The following is a 23,571-nucleotide window of genomic DNA, read 5'->3' as shown; positions in this document are numbered from 1 at the left end:
GCATGATGTTTCGTATTCGTTAAATGCTTCATTTTATACTCAACTAGCTTTTGCACGCGGCTTCGCTCGCGTTAGAAAGAGACAAAAAGTAGCCTATGACACTCTCCATCCCTTCAACTATCTATACTTAAAAAGTTTCGTTTTGCCGTAAAAGACGGACAAACAAACAGACACACACACTTTCCCATTTATAATATAAGTATGGATGAAATGGCGATGTTGTTTTTTCTATCCACCCTAAGGCTTGTTTACGTCGTTCTCTGATCGCATTTTGCTGAAGTTACTTATAAATAATAAATAACCATACATCGGGGTTTTGGGAGCGGGAATGAATTTGTGTATTTATAACTCTGTTTATAGTAACTTGAATTACTGAAATATAGATTAAACTATGTATCTGGCTCCCAATGTACCTAGAAATGTTATAGTAATGTCTGTTGTCCATCGTTTTCACCCTTTTTGGGCTAGTGTAAATCATTCCCGCTCCCAAAACCCCAATGTATGTAAATAACCGATGTGTCCGATCAATGAGATCGCACATGTTTATAATTGTTATCCCATGGATTAATAAAGTCTATGACTACACTCAAACAGATGATTCATATTCAAAGTCGTATTCCCAACGCCTGTATTTTTAAAAGAGTTAGGCAGCCACTTGAAACTGATCAAATCTCAGTGCCACTGTTAGTAATTGTTGAATTACAAAACACGGAGAAACTAAAAAGCAAAAAATAATAAACCTTTGAATTCACATTTCTTATCGTATTGCAATAATCTAAACATCCAAATTATAAACAAATCAATTATTTTTGCAGTCGGTACCAGACCTGTTCGTCGCCTTGCTATTGCCTGTTTGCCCCACCCAACCATACGCAGGCTGGCACCGACTCCAAAAATAATTGATTTGTTTATAATTTGGATGTTTAGATTATTGCAATACGATAAGAAATCTGAATTCAAAGGTTTATTATTTTTTGCTTTTTAGTTTCTCCGTGTTTTGTAACGCGCTTATTTTTGAAGGCGGTTTTATTTTTTGTTAAAAAAGTTTATTTATTTGTTGATTTTTAGTGGTTCCTATTGATATTATATGTATCAGTCCGAATACATGTACACTAGTGAAAGAATTATCCTTTAACTCCTAACCATTGAGGAGTTGACCTTCCATCATCAGCTCAGCCACATAAAATTATTACCATCAGGCGTAAATACTGGTTTACCTTTGAAAAATACACTGAAAACATTACATGTGCCTATAACATTTGAAGAGTTCCCTCGATTTCTCCAGGATCCCATCATCAGACCCTGACTTGGTGCCAATGGGACCATCTCGGGGTTATACCCGTTCGATAAAAAAAAAAATTTTGAAAATCGGTCCACAATTCTCGGAGATATCGAGGAACATACATACAAAAAAATAAAAAATAAAAAAAATAAAAAACATTCAGTCGAATTGAGAACCTCCTCCTTTTTTGAAGTCGGTTAAAAAGAGGTTGAAAGAAAACAAAATAGAGATATTGCAGTGACAGGTTGCTAGCCCATCGCCTCATCAGCATCATAATGACACCCAAACACCACAGTCCGTTTCTTCGACACCCACGGAAAAGGGGGTGGTGAAATTCGACACCTGTCGCTAACTATCTGGTCTGGGGTCGAATAATAGGTAAGTAATTGAAATAAACGAATCGAAGTATTAAATTATAAAACATGTTGTATAAAACTTATTTATTAAAAGTCTTTGGAATGACTATTCTGCACGGGTAGCATGGTCGCGCGATAGACGATAAAATATCAGGCCGTCCCTATCGCACTATTAGTAAGTGCGATAGGGACGGCCAGATGTTTTATCATTTATCGCGCGACCATACTTGCCTGCCTGATCTCACAGTTAAACACCAACGTATATAAATAGTGTCACAATGTCATAAACCAAGTAGTCGCGTCACCAGGCCGGCGAGCGTCGTTTACGCCGGCGCGTCCGCCTTGCTGCACGCGATCTGCCAGAAGATGATCCAGATGGGCAGCAGCGTCACCGACGCCACGTTGAACAGCCAGTTGCCGTAGATCTGCAAGAACATTACGTATCAACGTACAGGGCGGCCCAAAATTACGTTGACAAAGAATGGGGAAATGTTGTAATAAACCAAAATATTGAAGTTACCGTGGATATTTCAACAGCATTAGCATGGATATTTCGCAAGGTTTGTAATGTAGACCAATCGTGTAAAGACATTTTTTCCAGATTCATAAGCTCGATACGTTTCAGCCTACTTACGTAAATGCACCTTACTTAAAATTATAAATTATAGTTTGTAATCAATCTTAAAACCCTAGACCGTTTATTGATTACAAAAATTAGGGTATTTTACAAGTTATAAGTGCAATAAGTCAGACGAAAGTCACACTAGAGGTGCAGCGGCATATCGATAATTCTTTGTTCCAATATTTGCGTTCGTACTTCAAAGCCAAAGGAGGATATTTTGAAGACGATTCGATTTATTCGGTCAAAAATTATTAAGGGTTCACATTTTAATTTGTAACACAATCATTCGTGTAAGGACAGAAAAGTAATTATACAAACGTTTGTCAACGTATTTTTGGGCCAGCCTGTACCAAAACGACACTCTGCGGTATCCACTACCGCAAGAAGCTTGAATGTTGAAATACAGTGCAGTGATGTCACGGTCAGAGTTGTAGTCGTACGCGACTTTAGAATGGGAAGTGTGTGTAGAAACAAGGAGGTGTGTGTAGAAACAAGGAGGTGTGTGTAGAAACAAGGAGGTGTGTGTAGAACCAAGGAAGTGTGTGTAGAAACAAGGAGGTGTATGTAGAAACAAGGAGGTGTGTGTAGAAACAAGGAGGTGTGTGTAGAAACAAGGAGGTGTGTGTAGAAACAAGGAGGCGTGTGTAGAAACAAGGAGGTGTGTGTAGAAACAAGGAGGTGTGTGTAGAAATAAGGAAGTGTGTGTAGAAACAAGGAGGTGTGTGTAGAATCAAGGAGGTGTGTGTAGAAACAAGGAGGTGTGTGTAGAAACAAGGAGGTGTGTGTAGAAACAAGGAGGCGTGTGTAGAAACAAGGAGGTGTGTGTAGAAACAAGGAGGCGTGTGTAGAAACAAGGAGGCGTGTGTAGAAACAAGGAGGTGTGTGTAGAAACAAGGAGGTGTGTGTAGAAATAAGGAGGTGTGTGTAGAAACAAGGAGGTGTGTGTGTAGAAACAAGGAGGTGTGTGTAGAAATGAAATGAAATGAAATATCTTTATTTGCTTGAATATGGTAACAAGGTAGGTCTTATGGCTAAGTTTTCCATGCATATTCAACCTGCATGCAGGCGTGCAAATTTTTAACATTTTAATATTAAATATTAAATAAGAAACAAGGAGGTGTGTGTAGAAACAAGGAGGTGTGTGTAGAAACAAGGAGGTGTGTGTAGAAACAAGGAGGTGTGTGTAGAAACAAGGAGGTGTGTGTAGAAACAAGGAGGCGTGTGTAGAAACAAGGAGGTGTGTGTAGAAACAAGGAGGTGTGTGTAGAAACAAGGAGGCGTGTGTAGAAACAAGGAGGTGTGTGTAGAAACAAGGAGGCGTGTGTAGAAACAAGGAGGTGTGTGTAGAAACAAGGAGGCGTGTGTAGAAACAAGGAGGTGTGTGTAGAAACAAGGAGGTGTGTGTAGAAACAAGGAGGCGTGTGTAGAAACAAGGAGGTGTGTGTAGAAACAAGGAGGCGTGTGTAGAAACAAGGAGGTGTGTGTAGAAACAAGGAGGCGTGTGTAGAAACAAGGAGGTGTGTGTAGAAACAGGGAGGTGTGTGTAGAAACAAGGAGGTGTGTGTAGAAACAAGCAGGTGTGTGTAGAAACAAGGAGGTGTGTGTAGAAACAAGGAGGCGTGTGTAGAAACAAGGAGGTGTGTGTAGAAACAAGGAGGCGTGTGTAGAAACAAGGAGGTGTGTGTAGAAACAAGGAGGCGTGTGTAGAAACAAGGAGGTGTGTGTAGAAACAGGGAGGTGTGTGTAGAAACAAGGAGGTGTGTGTAGAAACAAGCAGGTGTGTGTAGAAACAAGGAGGTGTGTGTAGAAACAAGGAGGTGTGTGTAGAAACAAGCAGGTGTGTGTAGAAACAAGGAGGTGTGTGTAGAAACAAGGAGGTGTGTGTACTCACCAGCGAGTCGGCCACCGCGAACATGACGGCCTGCAGCGCCGCGTCGCGCCCGCGCGTCACGGCGCCCGGCCAGCCCTCCTGCACGCGGCACACAGGTATACAATACATACAAACCCCCGGGTAACAAAAACTTATAAAAAGTTACATTAAATTTCAGTAAGACAGTAGCACACCTCGGACACTGGCGATCAAATATATGAAAGAGGCGCGTTCCTAGCACACAGTCTAAGCTCGTGTAGGTGAACGCGTACCATGCTTGTATGAGTGACATATGACAGGTCGACTGTTCGCATTTTTGACAGGCGGTAACTGTGAGATAATCGAGAGGGGGTGGGCGGCACTTTCAGCGGGGAGCGGGAGTGGCCATACTGTACGATAGCACTCTTTATTATACTGTGACAGTAGATAAGACGGCGTTAATCGCTACCGCTACGAGTAAGGTTACAGTAGTCTCACGAATCCGGGCCAGCATTATGCTGAAGCGGGACTAGTGATGTGCAAGTTGCGGAAACTTTCCAAAAATATCTTAAATTTCTTGAAAAATTCACGAAACTTTCACGAAAAATAAAGAGAATTTAAATTTATGAAATGGAAAATTTCCATCCATACAATTGTCCATACAAAGTATGGAAAGTTTCCGAAGTTTTCCTATGTGATAATTTCAGAATTTTGGAAACTTTCCGTCGGCACATCAGTAAGCGGGACTATTAATTTATGTGGAAAAGTTGCCAATTCTATATATAATTGTGGTCTTAGTTATTAATAAGAGTACATTTATATATAGTCTTAGTTATTAGGTACTAAAATTATAATGATATATAAAAGTATGCACATATTTTAGTATACCTCCGGGAAGAGCGTGCGGCTGTACAGCATCATGGCGACGGAGACGGCGGCGAGCGGCTGCAGCAGCAGGCACAACGAGCGCTTCACCAACACCGACGTGGCGCTGGAATTACAACCAATAACATCAAACAAACTCTAAAAATACAACTTAAAAGTTCTGTAATATGAAATATAACTATGGAAACGGATTAAATCGCGTATAATGTATCCGTAATCCGTATGTATATGTAATCCGTTTCCATAGTTTTATTTCATGAGTAACTATCGCGGGAACCGAAGACAAAATTCTGTAATATGATTTGATTTATCATAAACTGAAATAAATGCCAATAACAACTCGCCTTCGTTTGCCACCCCCTCGAGTAGCCAGCGGGTAGTTGTGCATGCCGACGGACAGACAGACAGTACACACACTCACCTCTGTTCGCCGCCCCCTCTAGGCGCCACCCCCACCAGCAAGGCCACAGGCGTGTACATGGCGGCCAGAGCGAGGCCGAGCGGGTAGTTGTGCATGCCGACGGACAGACAGACAGCACACACTCACCTCTGTTCGCCGCCCCCTCTAGGAGCCACCCCCACCAGCAAGGCCACCGGCGTGTACATGGCGGCCAGAGCCAGCCCGAGCGGGTAGTTGTGCATGCCGACGGACAGACAGACAGCACACACTCACCTCTGTTCGCCGCCCCCTCTAGGCGCCACCCCCACCAGCAAGGCCACCGGCGTGTATATCGCGGCTAGAGCGAGGCCGAGCGGGTAGTTGTGCATGCCGACGGACAGACAGACAGCACACACTCACCTCTGTTCGCCGCCCCCTCTAGGCGCCACCCCCACCAGCAAGGCCACAGGCGTGTACATGGCGGCCAGAGCCAGCCCGAGCGGGTAGTTGTGCATGCCGACGGACAGACAGACAGCACACACTCACCTCTGTTCGCCGCCCCCTCTAGGCGCCACCCCCACCAGCAAGGCCACAGGCGTGTACATGGCGGCCAGAGCGAGGCCGAGCGGGTAGTTGTGCATGCCGACGGACAGACAGACAGCACACACTCACCTCTGTTCGCCGCCCCCCCTAGGCGCCACCCCCACCAGCAAGGCCACCGGCGTGTACATGGCGGCCAGAGCCAGCCCGAGCGGGTAGTTGTGCATGCCGACGGACAGACAGACGGTGGCGAGCTCCAGCAGCACGAGGATGTTGGTGAGCTCGAGCTCGGCGCGCGCGAGCCGGCGCGGGAGCAGCGGCGCCAGCAGAGTGAGCAGGACGGAGATAGCGACGAGCCCGTAGTACACGGATATCTCGGATGGGTAGTCGTACGCCGCGCCTGGAACAACAATTTTAATACTTCATTTCTGGTATGTACAGTCACCTGCAATAGGTAATATGTTACACAGCGAAGGCCGCATGAATATCTAAAACAATTTTTTTCGTGACTTTAAAAAAATGTACCTACATAGAAAAATAAAACCGCCTTCAAAAATAAGCGCGTTACAAAACACGGAGAAACTAAAAAGCCAAAAATAATAAACCTTTCAATTCAGATTTCTTATCGTATTGCAATAAGCTAAACATCCAAATTATAAACAAATCAATTATTTTTGTAGTCGGTACCAGACCTGTTCGTCGCCTTGCTATTGCCTGTTTGCCCCACCCAACCATACGCAGGCTGGCACCGACTCCAAAAATAATTGATTTGTTTATAATTTGGATGTTTAGCTTATTGCAATACGATAAGAAATCTGAATTGAAAGGTTTATTATTTTTGGCTTTTTAGTTTCTCCGTGTTTTGTAACGCGCTTATTTTTGAAGGCGGTTTTATTTTTTGTAAAAAGTTTATTTATTTGTTGATTTTTAGTGGTTCCTAGTGATATTATATGTATCAGTCCGAATACATGTACAGTAGTGAAAGAATTATCCTTTAACTCCTAACCATTGAGGAGTTGACCTTCCATCATCAGCTCAGTTGATTTTTAGTGGTTCCTAGTGATATTATATGTATCAGTCCGAATACATGTACAGTAGTGAAAGAATTATCCTTAAACTCCTAACCATTGAGGAGTTGACCTTCCATCATCAGCTCAGCCACATAAAATTATTACTATCAGACGTAAATACTGGTGTACCTTTGAAAAATAGACTAAAAACATTACATGTGCCTATAACATTTGAAGAGTTCCCTCGATTTCTCCAGGATCCCATCATCAGACCCTGACTTGGTGCCAATGGGACCATCTCGGGGTTATACCGGTTCGATCAAAAAAAAAATTTTGAAAATCGGTCCACGATTTTCGGAGATATCGAGTAACATACATACAAAAAAAAAAAATAAAAAAAAAATAAAAAAAAAAACATTCAGTCGAATTGAGAACCTCCTCCTTTTTTGAAGTCGGTTAAAAATAATTATAAGTTAAATGAAAATCTGTAGAGTCGCGTTCAGTTACGTCTGCACAGTTACACAAACAATTCAGAACACGCTTTTATGTTCACAGTAGTAGGTAAATGTGACTAAACGCGACTGAAATATCAATAATATTTTCAATCTATAGGAAATAAAGACTAAACAAAAAGTACGAAAACTTACCAATCTGACTCAATAGTATAGGCGAGTTCATAACAGCGTACCCCAACAAATGCACCAGCAGATAATTCGCCCCGATGTTCACAATACTCATGCTAGACTCTTCTTTCTTCCCTTTCTTTCCCCCACCCTTCTTCTTACTCTCTGCTTTCTTCTCTTTAGGCTTTGATTCTTTGCTCTCAGTTACGACCTTCCTGTGTCGAAGAGTGTGGTCAGATATCTCCTCAGTTTTATCATCGCCTGGTACATGAGTGTCTCGTAGATTGGTATCGGAGCGTTTAGACACCTCCTCAGTGGTATTATCCCCTGGTACCGTGTCGGGTAGAGGTGTGTCCGATGTCTTGCGTTTGTGTTTGTGTGTGTGCATTGTGGTGTGTTTGTCGTCTTCGGTGTCATGCTGCGTGGTGACCCAGAGGGATAACGCCCGGACGAGCATGGCGGCGCACAGGAGACAGAGGGACGGCATGTAATAGCCTGGGAACAAATAAAGAATGTTATATAAACAACTCGTAGCACCACTAATACCAAGGCGGTAGACATAGCAGGGGTTACAGCATTGACTTGATCCACTGTAGACGTGTAGTGTCATGAAAGTGTTACACTGATAGAAACGAATCTGATTGTCCGGAATCGCGTAGAAGTAGTACCTACCTAGCTCTGATGGAACTAGTCCAACAGATTATTGAGCGATCTCAGTATGCCCTCCAATGCTATACCAAGGTGGTGGAAGTTAGCAAAGGATAGAGCCTTGACTTAATTCACTTTAGATGATAGTGAATTGATCCACTGTTGACACTATGCAACCAAAACTACTCCAACCAAACTCACCGATGGACATTAATCTCAGAATGCTTTCCAAGTGACGAGGCGGTAGAAGTTGATCCACTGTAGACACTAGTGTGATGATTTACTGTAGACGCTAGCGTATAGTACCAGTGTTACTGGCTCTATGCATTATACTGAACGATTAGAAATGAATCTGTTAGTCCCGGCCAGCTTGTATAAGAAGTAGCTCTGATGGAACTTCAATGGATTATTGAGGGATCTCAGTATGTTTTCGAGCGTTATAAGTTGGCGTCGTCGAGCATTGGCTCGATCTACTGTAGACGCTAGTGATCTACTGTTGACGTCGTGTCGCACAAGAGTATATATTTAAATAGGCACGCAATGAATCTGTTAGTTCCCGCCAGCATGTAGAAAAAGTAGCTCTGATGGAACTTCTCGAGCAGGTCGTCGAGTGATCGCAGGATGCTCTCCAGGGTTGTACCGAGGCGGTAGCGGGCGATCCACTGTAGACACTATCGTATCGATCCACCGTTCACACTATATAACTAAAAATAGTTAAGAAAGGAGCACTCACCGATGGAAATGAATCTGTTAGTCCCGGCCAGCATGTAGAAGAAGTAGCTCTGGTGGAACTTCTCGAGCAGGTTGTTGAGCGAGCGCAGGATGCTCTCGAGGGTGGTGCCGAGGCGGTAGAAGCCGGCGGGCGTGAGCGCGCGCACGCGCGGCGCGGCGCCCGCGGGGTCGGCGGCGTCGCGGCCCTCCAGCGTCACGGCCTCGATGCCGAAGCGGTGGAACAGCCCGTGGTTGCCGTTCGGGACCTGCAACCGCACCCGTCCATGTATCGCGAGGTGAGACGACCGGTCTGTTCTAGCGCATGGCGACCCCGCCCGCTTAGTTGCAGACCTAAGTTCGAATGCCGGTGAGGGCATTTATTTGTGTGATGAATTGTTTTCTATGTACTAATATATGTATTTGTATAATTATATATCTCGGAGAACGACCGAAATGTGGTTTAAGATACGTTTTATCACGTTTTGACAAATAGAGTGTAAAATCTTCGCTGGCCTCAGGTCTTCGTATTGATGGTGAAATAATAAGCGGACTGTAGTTTGGTGCTGGTTTTAATCCAAATTGTGAAAAGACAAAGAAAAGTGGTACAGTGAATGTCGTTGGAGGCGGAATAACCGTAAGTTTTCAAAAAGCTCTAAAAGCTGTCAAATTTGAACTTATCACATTGCCATTTGTAAATTTAGATTTAACTAGAGATTTGAAATATTATTATAATTATACAATTCAATGAATATTTTATTTAAAAAATAGTCAAGTATTATGTGAATGAATTAAAACATTACCAATAACATGAAATTAAAAATTGAATAAATTAATACTGAAGATTTATAAAATGCATAATGTCGACTCGAACAATACTGAATATTTTAGTCAAAGAATATACAAATTGAAATGTCAACAGATACATGATTATTAATTAAAATTAAATTGAATTATTATTATTAAATTGATAAAAATTGGAAAAATTGATTTTAATTATAGAAAATAAATGCCTTAACCTAAACGAAGAAAGGATCGAAAACCAGGGTGGTTTTCGAACGTTTCGTTAAGCCGCGTTTATATTTGTCTGTTGTGTTGTGTCGTGACGCATCAGAACGGTATCGGTTTCAACCATCTAATATTGTTGCATTCACATTTATCTGATGCACTGTGTTGTGACGGCTTGTGTTGTGTCGCGTCACAAGCGATCCCGGTCCGCGTCAGACCGGGTGAAGTACGGGGGGCGGGGCAGCGACACGACACAGCTCCTTTGGCTAGTGTGAACGCGCCAGTCTTGTGTTGTTACGCATCAGAGCTGCAAGTATGGATGGCGAACTGCTCGCTCCAATACCTCCTTCTCTTTTTTTCTTTTGTAAGAAGCGTAGCCAGCGCCAACAATTGCAATTCATCTTCAAAATCGGAATTTGAATCGGATGATTCTTGAAAAAACATTGTGAACGTGTGAGCTATCCGAGTGCTGAGAACGAACTGATAAAAAATTGCGTCAGAATGCGTCATAACACGTCATATTAATGTGAACAGTAGCCATCACGACAGAGAGCATCACAACACGACACGACAGACAAATGTGAACTTAGCTTAACATGCTCCCGCCTTGAAGTCTGTGACTTCAACTGTATGCCGAGGGGGAGGGTAGACGTTGTTGCAGACCGTGAGATACCGTCGCTGCCATGGATGCCTTCCAAGTTGTCCTGCTGCTGAGTGCCACGAACCGGTGATGTCTTGGAGGCTGCAATCTGTGCATGTGGAACGAAATGTGTGGATCGCCCATCAGGAAGTGGAAAGGAACGAAAGGACTGAAATATGTTTGGGTGAAAATTACCATAATTTGAATCAGTAGGTGTAATGTACCTATGTGAAAGTGTGTAATAAATAACGTGATAACAGTATAAATGAAACGCCTCACGCTCTCTTGATACGTTACCTATCAAGAACTGTATCGTTTCGTTATTCAAAAGAGGCCCTGCATGTAAGAACGTGAGGCGGTAATATTTGAATATAAAAATGTATACATATTGACGTTGATGTTTTGAACTGAGCAACCCTGAACGTTGAAGAACCTGAATGTGAATGGAGTTGCTCGGTCTTCCCACCCCACGATCGTAACTGCACCTGTGAATTGTATTGCCATGTTTGGCTTCCAAGCTACGCTCCATAGAAAGGGAGGCAACTGAAGTTCGCTGTAATGAGTATCCCTGGACTGACGGCCGCTCATTAAACGCGATGGATGTCGTGGATTGCTGATCATGAGCAGCTTTTGGACACTGACATTGTATCGTACAACTGTCACTCGGAACATTTGAATCTAATTCCCTAACTGGAAACTGAATATTTGTATTTGAGGGAGTTTTATGTGCGGATATGGATACTTGTGTGTTTATCGTGCTATCTAACATATTTTTGATCGCCTGAGTGGACACTTTCACTGTTGAATTAAGTTTTGAATACTTATGAATCAGCACTTGTGCATTCGACATGCTAGCGAAGTAAATGTCTTCGAAGAGTGCCCGCTCATCCTCTATATACTCTCCGCTTGTGAATTCTGACAATATGTCTATGTCTAGCAGCAATGTATCGAACTCATTGTATAAAAGCCCTATTTTGTCAAATCGAAGCTGCAGCTCTGCAAGCTGTAACTCGTTTACTTGCGGTTCAACAGCTAGTTGCGACACAAAATTGTGAAAAACAGTAAGTTTACCTTTAATAAGTCCAAGCTTGTAATTAAGTTTATGAAAATCATGTTCCGATGACATTGTGGCATAATAAAATGCTAAAAAATGAGCCTATAAATATTGGTACAAATTATGACCTTAAATAAAAACTTTGCTCTTAAAAAATCTCCAGGCGCTAAAACTATTTGCTATGCGAATCAAAGGTATGCACTTGTATTACGTAACCTTGTTTACGACTTATTTGCACTGCAGTTAGTTATCAAGATTGTTTTAAGAACGTGTTTGCCTATTGTTTTTGAAGTTTTTAATTGAAATTAGCGTAATAAAGTTACAAAATGATTGAATTATTGTTATTGTATTGTATAGGAATTATGTGAAAGTGATAGTTTGTATTAAAATCTTATGTATTACTGTGAACTGTGTCAAGAGGTTATACCTACTAAAATGAATACCTCTAGTGAATAATCCTATCGAAATGCCTAGTGGCTTCTAATCCAAATGATGGCAATGAATTAACTTTCTGCACTTAATGGGAAAACAATGAATTTGGTATTTGAATAGGTATGGCTGAATAATACCTAATGAATATTGCAGCTACACAGAAAATGAAGAAAACAAAGGAATGTGGATAAAAAAAGAAAGGAATGGAACGATCTCACTTTGTTCGTTTTCCCTCCTGTGCTGGATGCTGCTTGGTTTTGAATGCTGGCTCCCGCTGATCTCCACTGAATACTCCTGGACTGGTCTAGTTGGCGCTGAATTGGCTGGATCCCGCGACTGACTGCTGGTCACGGATGGATGCCCACTGCAATGGGATGCTGCGTGTGCTCGTCGCGACTTTCACCCGTCCTGGATCCTGGCTGATGGGATGGGACTCGATGAGTGGAAGCCCTGGAACCTGCACGCAGCTGAATACGCCCTGCGCCAACCTGGTCGACCCACGGCTTCGATGATGAAGACCCGTTGTATAGATGGAGCCTGACTCGGTGCCACAGTCCTGTCCTCTCACAATCCAGAGGCTTCGTAAGGACCATGTAAAATCCAAATTACATGGATATGGATTTCAAATTGTAAAAAAATGTGAATAAATGCAAATTGTGAGGACAAAGAAAAGTGGTACAGTGAATGTCGTTGGAGGCGGAATAACCGTAAGTTTTCAAAAAGCTCTAAAAGCTGTCAAATTTGAACTTATCACATTGCCATTTGTAAATTTAGATTTAACTAGAGATTTGAAATATTATTATAATTATACAATTCAATGAATATTTTATTTAAAAAATAGTCAAGTATTATGTGAATGAATTAAAACATTACCAATAACATGAAATTAAAAATTGAATAAATTAATACTGAAGATTTATAAAATGCATAATGTCGACTCGAACAATACTGAATATTTTAGTCAAAGAATATACAAATTGAAATGTCAACAGATACATGATTATTAATTAAAATTAAATTGAATTATTATTATTAAATTGATAAAAATTGGAAAAATTGATTTTAATTATAGAAAATAAATGCCTTAACCTAAACGAAGAAAGGATCGAAAACCAGGGTGGTTTTCGAACGTTTCGTAACATAGAGCAAACGAGGGTTGTACGACTTCGTACAACCTGGCTGGTATTCGACTGAGTTCTGCCAAAACGTCACAGAGGACGCTGCTGTCTAAAAGAACAGAATCGAAAAACAGATGAATGGAGGCTGTCAATCGATCCGCAAGAGAAATAGTTGGAGTCTTGACGTTGTTGGAGATTCATCAGTCTAATTCGGCGGTTTTCTCGAAATAACAGGCGTTATGTACAAGCTTTTGATCCTGAATAGGAATGGGATCGATTGGCGTCAAAAAAAAGTTTGTCAAAATTGCCCTTGTTCTCGCACCCTGTATGTTTTTTTCCAAAGTTTTAAGTCGGGCAACACCGACCAGGTCAAACGTCAAGTTAAAGCTGCATATTTCAATAATGTGTTTTAATTATTAAAAATGTAAAATAATAGGAATTACAGTGATAAATGGATGTACCACATCCTAATTAAAGTGTGAAAGTGTTATCATAAGTTTTCATGCAGCCTGTGAAGCCAAATATTGACGACAAAAGTACGACAACTGTCAACGGAGTAACGTTCAAGATTTAAAATTACACCGTATTTAGTGGTGTTTTTTGGAAGATATTTACAGATGAGTATTGCTTACTTAATATTTAAGTGTAGTTTTACAGTGTATTTGTATTGAACTAGTAACTGTTATAGGTTATTTTTGTGTTTTATGTTTCTAAACACTTGATCTACATAATAGTATTTTAACTTCCCATATTTATATTTTCTTTGTTAAACCAACTCAAACTAATAAAACCTTACTCACTGGTATCCCGTGTAACTTGCAACAAAGTGAATTACAAAGTTTGTTATATGAAATCTTGTTATTATCAAGGCAGTGATTCCATATTCTTGTTATCTTAGTTACAATATATCCTGTCAAAGCCCTAATTAATATATTTTAACAATACATTTAGGCTTAAATATCTCACATGATGAATAATGTTACAGAACAAACTACTAAGATGACAACACGTCGGGATGTGATAATGGCTAGAATGAAGCAACTACAGGAAGAACTTAAATTAGCTAATGAGTTCAACAAAAAGCTCCTTCAGGAACAGGAGGAGAGTGAGCAGGAGATTGAGCGTGTTGTAAGAACAAACACAAGCCTCAAAAATCAGCTAGCCAATCAAGATGTCGAGTATGAAGACCTGCAAGGACAACGAGATGAACTCCAGGCAGTCGTAGAAAGGTTCCAGCATTGCCAAGAGATACATGAGCAGGCATTACAACGCATCCGGGACCTCGAGCAGCAACTGCAGGAGTCGGATTCAAAACGGTATTGCAAGTATTGCTCCGGGAACTCCGCTCCGGCTGAAAACAATTTAAGTATATTTGCTGAATTTAATAGCTTCGATTTAGATGTGGTTCATGACAGTGCACCGTGCTCCCCAATGAAGGACCATGTAGATTTAAAGGAGTCTGTGCACTTAGAGGGCGGCAGTGATCCCAGAGTGACATTGAAGGGGTCAAATAAAATTAAAAAATACTTAAAGTTAAGTAAATTTATAAAGAAATCAAAGCTTTTAGTTAAACAACAAAATTCTATGTTTAAGACAATACAGTCCAGATGTAACAGTGTCGCCTTAAGCGATGAACTTCTAAATTGTCAACACCGACTCGACCTGACAGCACAGGAGTTGAACAGTCGCTCCGATGAATTGTACAAATTAGAATCAAAACTGAAAGACCTGAATAATAGATATGAATTGACAAGTAAAGCATTACACGAGTACATATCTTTTATGAATAATGTTCTAGATCCATCGAGCGGGTACCCGGTGTGCATGGACTCGCCTGCGCCTGCTCGGCGGCGCCCCGCCGCGCCGCACTCGCCGGCGCTCCGTGCCGCGCTGGCGGCGCCGGGGTCGCCCGCGCTGCGTGCCTTGTTCGCGCCGCGCCCGAGCCCCGCGCCCGCGCCCGAGCCCGAGCCCGCCGCCCGCCGCCCTGTCCCGCCGAGCCCCGCCGTCGCCGCGCCGGCTCCGTCGCCGCCGAGCCTCCTGCGGCTGGCTCTCGAGCGGCTGACCGTCGAGCCTGAGCCGCGGTCGCCGGCCCCGACACCGTCGAGCCTCCTGCGGCTGGCTCTGGAGCGGCTGACCGTCGAGCCTGAGCCTCGGCCGCCGGCCCCGTCGCCGGCGCGCGCGTCGAGCGCGGCGCCCGCCCCGGCGCCCGGCGCTCCGCGCGCTCGGAGCCGGGACCCTCCGCGGTCGACGGTCATCTATTCTGACGCAATCGGGGCCGGCCTCGGCGTGCTGCTGGGTGAATGTCTCCGGCAAAGTGTAACAAATGTGTGTTTGCGTGGTGCCTCCGTCGAATCGGTCGTGCGCCGCCTGGCGAGGGACAAGTTTGACAGTGGCACCACTCTGATTATACACCTCGGCGATAGTGTGGGTGTGAAGAGATCTCACGTGGGATCCCTCATACGCACGCTGTCCGACATTGAGCGACATGGAATTTATAAAATTATTTTATGCTCTTTTCCGTATTCCGACTCTGTTTCCCATGAGCACAACGTTAGAGTGTCGGAGTTAAATTCCATGTTGTACAATGCGACTTGTTACGAAAGCGCTTACCATTTTATTGATCTGAACATTATGTATAAAAGAAATAATTACCGTTTTAGACTAAGAGATAATTATTTGAATGTACCACGGAATTGTAAAGTGACGACAGCAAAATTACTAGCTTACAACGTAGAACCGGGGTTTTTTGACATTTCGGCCAGTGGCAACGGTGCCGGCCGCGCGGCGAGCGCCGGCGCGTGCGCAGCCTCCCCGCGGGCCGCCCACAGCATTTAAACTGACGGCTGAGACAGCGGAGAGGCCCCGTGAGCTTAGGTTAGTTCACCAAAACCTACAGGGCTTCTCCAGCAAAGAGTTAGAGGTGGTTCTTTTCTTAGAATCACAAGATATTGATGTCATGTGCGTTACGGAGCACTGGCTCAAAGAATATGAATTATTAGTATTTAATATCTGTAATTATGACACAATTAGCTCGTTCAGTAGAAAGTCCGCCATTCACGGGGGATCATTGATTATAGTAAAAAATAAATTTAAATGTAAAGAAAGAAATGACATAGTTAAACTTTCTACTGAGCGAACTATAGAAATATCATGTATAGAATTGGAGGATCACATTATAATGTGCGTCTACAGACCACCTTCGGCGGATTTTAGCGTTTTTGAGTCTGTGATGGAAGATGCGTTGAGACGAGTGTTTGTTAGCAGTAAGAAGATAATAATTTGTGGGGACTTTAATGTTAATATACTAGATCCCACGCATGGACACACAGTTAGATTCTTAAATCTTTTTCAGTCTTTTGACTTGTTTCCGCTTTTCCACGAGCCCACAAGAATTACAGCCAGTACGGCGACTTGTTTGGATAATATATTCTGTAATTGTGAAGTTGAAAAGAAAGATGTCTTTAGTTGTTTCAGCTCTGATCACTGTGGTCAGAAAGCTTATTTCCAAGTCAACATTGTAAAACAACAGCAAGCGATTACGTATAGGCCTATCACTGCTAGCCGAATGGATAAGTTTAGAGAATCTATTATATCGCAGGTACCTACTTTGACAGGTATAAGCAAGCAAGATCCTGATACATTATACGGGGAACTGTCGAGTGTCATCCACGACGTCCACAAGAATATTTTTAAGACGAAGACTGTACAGCAAGGCCAATTGAAGTCAAAGTTTAGTGACTGGGCCACCGTCGGTATCCACAGAAGCAGGAAGAGATTGTATGACCTGTATGAAATGAGGAATTTTAACCATGATGAAAATTTTACTGAATATGTAAGGAGGTATTCAAAAGTGTTTAAGAAAGTTTGCGCCGCGGCTAAGTCTGCATTCTTAAGCAAGAAGGTCAGGTCGGCAGACAATAAAATAAAAGCTACCTGGAATATGATAAACGCTGAAACCGGGAAGACGAAACCCCGTGATGGCCATTACACACTAAAAGTTCAAGACCAAGTATTGTCTGCAGACGACGATGTTGCTGGCGCCTTTCAACACTTTTTCACCAACATAGCCACTGATACTACACGGAATTTAAACTCCTCTGTAGTTAAGGCAGGTCTCTACTTGGACAATTACAATGTTAAGAAATGCAGCATGGAATTATATTTCCAATTTACTGACCCCGAAGAGATTATTAAAACTTTCAAGTCCTTAAAAGTTAAAAACAGTGAGGACATTTGGGGGATATCTGTGAAAGTCGTGTATTCAATTATTGACGTCGTGGCACCTTATCTAGCCGATGTGTTTAACGCTTGTGTTAGGGAATGTGTATTTCCCAATCTGATGAAGTATAGTAAGGTTATTCCTCTGTTTAAATCAGGCAGCAAGGATGACCTTGGAAATTTTAGACCAATTTCCATACTTCCCGTTCTCAGCAAAGTGTTTGAGAAAATTATATTGAACCAGTTGCTTCGACATTTTAACACGAATGGATTACTTCAGCATCAGCAATTTGGTTTTACACGAGGTCGTTCGACGACAGATGCTGCCTCTGTGCTAATCAAGCACATATACGATGCCTGGGAACTCTCGTTAGATGCTATCGGTATTTTCTGCGATCTCTCCAAAGCTTTCGATTGTGTGGAGCACGACACACTACTACACAAGCTGAAGCACTACGGTCTATCCTCTAAAGCTTTACAGCTTGTTGAATCTTACTTAAACGAAAGAACCCAGAAAGTGGTTGTAAATGGTACTGAATCTAACGGTACAACTGTAAAGCTTGGAGTACCACAGGGTTCTATTCTGGGACCTTTTCTTTTCCTTGTGTATATAAATGATTTGCCATGTCTTGTAAAGAACAAATGTGAGATAGTCTTATTTGCTGATGATACTTCACTAATTTTCAAAGTTGATAGGCAACTGAGTGACTATAGCCATGTGAATGAAACTTTGAAGGAGGTACTAGATTGGTTTACAGCAAATAACTTGCTCCTTAATGCCAAGAAGACGAAATGTGTTAAATTCTCTTTACCCAATGTAAGGAAGACAGATACTACCATCACGCTGAATGGCGAAAACCTAGACCTTGTCGAGAATACGCTCTTTCTTGGTCTTACTTTAGATTGCAATCTGCAATGGGGTCCTCATATATCTGCCCTAGCAAAAAGGTTGAGCTCTGCCGCGTATGCCGTAAGGAGAATTAGGCAATTAACTGATGTGGAGACAGCTCGCCTAGTTTATTTCAGTTACTTTCATAGTGTTATGTCTTACGGCATATTGGCCTGGGGAAAAGCAGCAGATATTCAAACCATCTTCGTTCTCCAGAAACGGGCAATACGATCTATCTACAACATGGCGTCACGTGACTCACTGAAGGAACGCTTTAAGGAGATAGACATCCTTACAGTAGCTTCACAATACATACTAGATGCGATAATGTATACTCATAAGAATATAGAGTCCTTTAAGAAACTGTCAGATATTCATAGTTATAATACACGGAACAAACATAAGCTAGCGGTTTCCAAGTTTCGTCTACAGAAAGTGAAGAAATCGTTCCTGGGAAACTGTGTAACATTTTATAATAAGGTACCCTTAGAGGCATGGGATCTGCCCTTTACTTCATTCAAGAAGTACATAAAAAGTGCACTTCTCAAAAAGGGGTACTACAAAATTGATGATTACCTGGGAGATACTACACCATGGCCGACTATCCAGGCTCAAAATCTGTCATAGTTTTGCTAGCAGTGTCCCGGGGAGACATTGTGTCATGCTTAAGGCGCTGTTGCTACTGGCTGTTTAAATTATTGATCCTTATTATTGTATAATTATAATTTGGTATATATATATATATATATATATATTGACTTGTTGAGTACATACTAGTTATGTATTCTGTAGAATTAGTTGGAGATTGCTAGCTTAACAGTCTCTTGACGTGAAATTTGTATTTCATACGCATTTTTTTTTCTATTTCTAGTTCTTCTGACACTTGGAGAACCTTTACACCTCCAAATTTTTATTTTTTATTATATCCCATTAATTATAATCGACTGTGGGGACCTTTTACATCTCCCAAGATCTTGTTTTCAATTAAGTCAATTTAAACTATGTAACATTCAAGCACGGAATGTTGTGTCTTACATCTAGGTATACCGTATTCACTTATTATTGGAATATTTAATACAGCCCGGACAGCTTGAACATGTCATGCTCGCTAAAAAGTCTTTGCTTACGGTGACGTCGTTGATCGGGTCGCCACCTTCCCGAATGAAGGTTGAGGGAGGCGATGGCTGAGATGCGCGCCATATTCGTGAACGGGTGCTGTTTGTGAAGACCGGTCTGTTTCAGCTAATAGGGGCTATGCTATTCTATGTAACATTAATTTTGAATGAGATTACGTTGAGGCACTCTGTTCGGTCCTTGTTTGTTTATTTTTCTTTCTGACTCTTGGAGACCATATACATCTCCAAGGAAAAAAGTAGATTAAGTATACATATTTTTTTTTTTTCCTTTGCTTAAGACAACAAGAGTCTTTTACAACTCTTAAGTTATTTTAGTTATTCGGTTTTTTTCTTCATGTATAATTTTTTTAGATGTACTTTGACACTTAGAGACTCTATACATCTCTAACATCTCTTATTAATAATCATAATAGCTTTGTACTTTGTATAATTTCTTGTGTTAATATTTTTTTTTATGAATACTTTTGCTTATTAAATTGTATCTTGTTTTTTTTTAATGCATGTTAAATATAAGATGTAATGTTTTGAAAAGAAGTGGCCCGCCGAGTTTCTTGCCGGTCCCATAGTGGATACCCTCCTCCAACTGAGGGGGGACTGAAATCTTCTCGAGGCTGAGGCGTAGGGTTAGAGCCGGCGTAGTTTTATTTGACGTTCATAAGCGCATTGTAATATGCCTACTTGGAAAATAAATATTTCATTTCAAATGCCATTTCTCATCCATTTGAAATAGAGGGAGGGTCTCCTTAGACCATTTTCGCGTAGGAGCACGGAATCTCATAGCTGCCCTTACTGACCCGCTATCTAAATACACCCTGTATGTAGGTAGTTGTACTCACCCCCGCGATCATAGTGACGACCTGCCCCAGCAGCGTGGAGACTCCGCTGAGCCACTCGTCCACCGCGCTCCGGCTGCGCACCCACGAGTAGCTGCGGCAACAACCAACGGCAATGTTAGGGAAACTTCTTCGTATGCTCTCAACAGTTCGTGCAACTATTTTAATTAGCCGGGTTACGTTTGCCTCGCCCAAAGACATATGTAACTCCGTAGACAGATAAAGTCTAAGAAAAAAACGTACCTCAACTCAACGCCATAGAGAAAAAGGTACGGTGGCCTAGATAGCGTTACAAGTTTGTGCAAGTTTTAAGCTTGTGTCGAGAGATGGCAGTCATTGCACTGTGATTACACGTTTTACTTTGACAGTAAATCTCTATAAAGCTCGATCCTCTTTGGCCTCGCCCGAGCACCTGACCCGAGGCCCTGGATCAGCAGTTATTGTGTGTGATATTTACTCCCGTGCCATCGTGCTCGGGCGAGGCAAGCGTGCATCAGCACGGACGTTTTCCTCGCGAGGCGTGCGGCCAGTGTGACCTTGGGACACAGTCAATCTTCATTATAAATGTGAAAGTGACAGACGTTTACCCGAGCCTTGAATATAAGTTGGCTACCTGCTCTTGTAAGCGTGGTGCACGCCGGACTTGAGACACAGCTTGTGCACCAGGTTACACAGGTCCAGGTTGGGCAGCTGCCCGTTCAGGCCTTCCACCTTCACCTCGATGTATTCTGAAACAATATGTATATATACAGGTTGGTTTTAGATTTTGACAGACTTTTTTTTAATGTCAATGGAGTTTGACCGTCTCCAGGTGTTGTGCCCCGCCCGCGCCCGATAAGGCTGGTGTAAGCAAAATACTATAAAATCCACTTACTTATCTTTGGTGAATGAATCTCCAGATTGATAGCCGCCTGTATGGCGCCCGACCTTCCCTTGAGCGTGCCGGGGTTCAAGCACTTCCTGTGCCTGGGCTCGGGGTCGCGGCCCGGGGTACCAGGCGCCCAGAAGCCGCCGAGGCCGGAGTAGAAGGAGCCCGCGTCGTGCTGGATGCCGTGGTAGGCCTCCAGCCACGCCTGCATGCCGAGCTGCTCGTGCTCCGTTACTAGGAAGATTATATCCTTGGCCCAATATTTTTGTGCTGAAAATAATTTCCTACATTACAAAGATTCGAACTAAAATTCATGCTTTGCTGGGGTTATGAATTACGTAAAAATAAAGAAAGAAAACAAGGTCACAGAGGGTTCCACACTACACTTTCATGTAATGCTAAACAAGTGTAGTAAAAGTGAAACAGCGTCCCACCGCGTCACTTTTTTTTGAACGATCACTTTTTTTTAAATGTGGCTCAACACCACTAAAGAAATAGCCTTAAATATAATCATTATACATACGACAGTATACCGTTGTATCTTTTTATTTAAGGACTTATGTTATTACCGATGTAGTGTGCAAAGCTTTTCCTTCGTATTTTTCCAGAAACATTTATATTTGTCATGCTTGGCTTGTTCACGTTCAGACAGTGTCAGCCACTCAGCACGTCTTGTACTGAGACTGACTAAAACCCTCGTTTGTTATAGTACAGTAGATTGTATACCCACATCTTGCGAACTGCGCAAAAGCCAGCATGAGTGCGATGCCAGCCGCGGTGTCCTTCTGGTGCGTGCCGGGCGCGCGGTGCGGCGCGGTCAGCACCAGCGCCTCGAGCGACGCGGTGCGCGGCGCGCGCAGGATGCCGTACACGTTGGTGCCGTGGTACACCTGCGGTGGAATGGATCTTTTTACTAATGTCTTGTGTGAATTTACTTAAAATAGATTTTCTTCCTGACACAAGATTTTACATAATACAAATTATCAATTTCTATTTTATTTCTTTGCCACAGTCCTTAACATACGTTTCTTCACGATTTTTTAAGATTCTTCTCATCTTTAATCTGTTCCTGTCAAAAAAATTGACATAAAATAATTAACTTTGACCGACACCTTACGTTAGGATCTTTATCAAATACAGGCGAAGGGTTAAGAAATTAGTCTTCCCATCTTTTAAACAGTTTACATGCAGCCGAGCCTACCTGTCACCAATGTCAACATATTATATTAAGCACAACACTCCTAATTATATTGAGTAATAACTACCATAACATATTTTAAAGCAATATTCTATGGGATTGTTATTAAAACACAAGTGGCACATTGGTATCATTCCTGATTTTTACTGCTGGTCCATACACAAGCACCTGCAGAGATGGCTTCATTGTACCGACCTGCCCCTTGCCCAGCGGGTAGTCCAGCGTGAAGTTGTGCGTGTACACCTCGAGGTGTAGTTGTGACATCTTGGCCACTAGCCACGCCAATGGCATCTGCTCCGCATCCTCCAATTTGTACTACAAAGTACAAAATTAAGAAAATAGATAAATTGAACAGTGTGAACAGATTATATTAGCAGACCCAAGTTATATCACAGCCATATAGTGAACTAAGTTTAAGTTATACCTATGTACATGTGCAGAATGATAATGATGATGGAATATTTTTTACCCTTAAAACTATTGAATAACTACCACTGGCACACTAAGTTATGTTATGAGACTACTCTTGTAATACCGCCTGCATTTTTCCTCGTTAAACACATTAAGTACACATTAAAAACTCTAATGTTCTTCTTCTCCCTCCCAAAATGTAAATAATGAATGAATATAATATTGTTACTAATGTACTTACTCTGTATTTATTAAATAAACGTTCCTTACCTGAATCTCGTTGGTGAGCTCCTCAAAGAACTGTTTAGCAGCGTGTTCGCCGTTGAACTCCGTGGTGACCAGACCCGGCAGCAGCGCGTTCTCCGAGAAATACGTCTCGTGGTTGATCTCCTTGCTGCCCAGCATCGCGAACCATGCCAGCGCCGCCACGTACAGCACGAAGCACACAGGCCTGTGGACCTTTTTCAACACCCGCACCCATTTCACGGACCGATACTCTGGGTCTGATAACAGACCCATTATGATAGAATTCGCTGCACTTAGGCGTTATAATATGACAGGTATGGTATAACGTAGTGTATACAAGCTCTATAAGTTTGATTTATTTTAAATTTATCACAAATAGTGAAATTAAATGCCGGAATTCTCAAAATTATGAAAATTATATGAAACAAGCTCGTCAAATCTCAAGTAAGCGAACGTCATTTGTCATTTATTTTGTCAAAGCGGCTGTCATTGAAGAACCGTTCGGAGGAAATAAGATTTTTCTCTGACAAAATAAAAACTATCATTTTATTTATACATGTTTTATACCACATATACTAAGTAAATATTTGATTATTAAAAAAATTGGTTGTCTGTAAA

General features: G+C 42.1%; 1 protein-coding gene across 2 annotated transcripts; it reads right to left on the bottom strand.

Annotated features, from left to right (window-relative positions):
• Positions 1 to 1,785: 1,785 nt before the first annotated feature.
• LOC125237701 (glycosylphosphatidylinositol anchor attachment 1 protein) lies at positions 1,786 to 23,407 on the bottom strand. 2 transcript variants are annotated; one of them, XM_048144858.1, is made up of 13 exons: positions 22,978 to 23,407; positions 22,492 to 22,611; positions 21,829 to 21,988; positions 21,105 to 21,368; positions 20,844 to 20,958; positions 20,234 to 20,324; positions 8,928 to 9,171; positions 7,571 to 8,041; positions 6,159 to 6,313; positions 5,668 to 5,780; positions 4,998 to 5,100; positions 4,152 to 4,229; positions 1,786 to 2,063 (listed from the first exon to the last, which is right to left on the bottom strand). In XM_048144858.1, the coding sequence occupies exons 1-13, from the start codon at positions 23,224 to 23,226 to the stop codon at positions 1,962 to 1,964; spliced, it is 2,265 nt and encodes a 754-aa protein (XP_048000815.1). In that variant the 5' UTR covers positions 23,227 to 23,407; the 3' UTR covers positions 1,786 to 1,961. The 2 variants fall into 2 exon arrangements, with proteins under 2 accessions (XP_048000815.1, XP_048000814.1); XM_048144857.1 differs by lacking the exon at positions 5,668 to 5,780 and having other exon boundaries at positions 1,788 to 2,063; positions 6,046 to 6,313.
• Between the last annotated feature and the right edge of the window lie 164 nt (positions 23,408 to 23,571).

Source organism: Leguminivora glycinivorella, chromosome 22, assembly GCF_023078275.1.
Source record: "Leguminivora glycinivorella isolate SPB_JAAS2020 chromosome 22, LegGlyc_1.1, whole genome shotgun sequence".
Lineage (NCBI taxonomy): Eukaryota > Metazoa > Arthropoda > Insecta > Lepidoptera > Tortricidae > Leguminivora > Leguminivora glycinivorella.
The sequence above is the reverse complement of the archived record's forward strand: the minus strand, read 5'-3'. Positions and strand labels throughout refer to the sequence as shown.

What these genes read in the sequence shown, in the direction of transcription:
- LOC125237701 (XM_048144858.1), bottom strand. Translation starts at nt 23,226, where the DNA reads ATGGGTCTGTTATCAGACCCAGAGTATCGGTCCGTGAAATGGGTGCGG. An exon ending in TAACAGATTCATTTCCATCG is followed by an intron (nt 8,042 to 8,927) that starts GTGAGTGCTCCT and finishes ATTTGTTCCCAG; the next exon opens with GCTATTACATGCCGTCCCTC. An exon ending in GCCGCACGCTCTTCCCGGAG is followed by an intron (nt 4,230 to 4,997) that starts GTATACTAAAAT and finishes TGCCGCGTGCAG; the next exon opens with GAGGGCTGGCCGGGCGCCGT.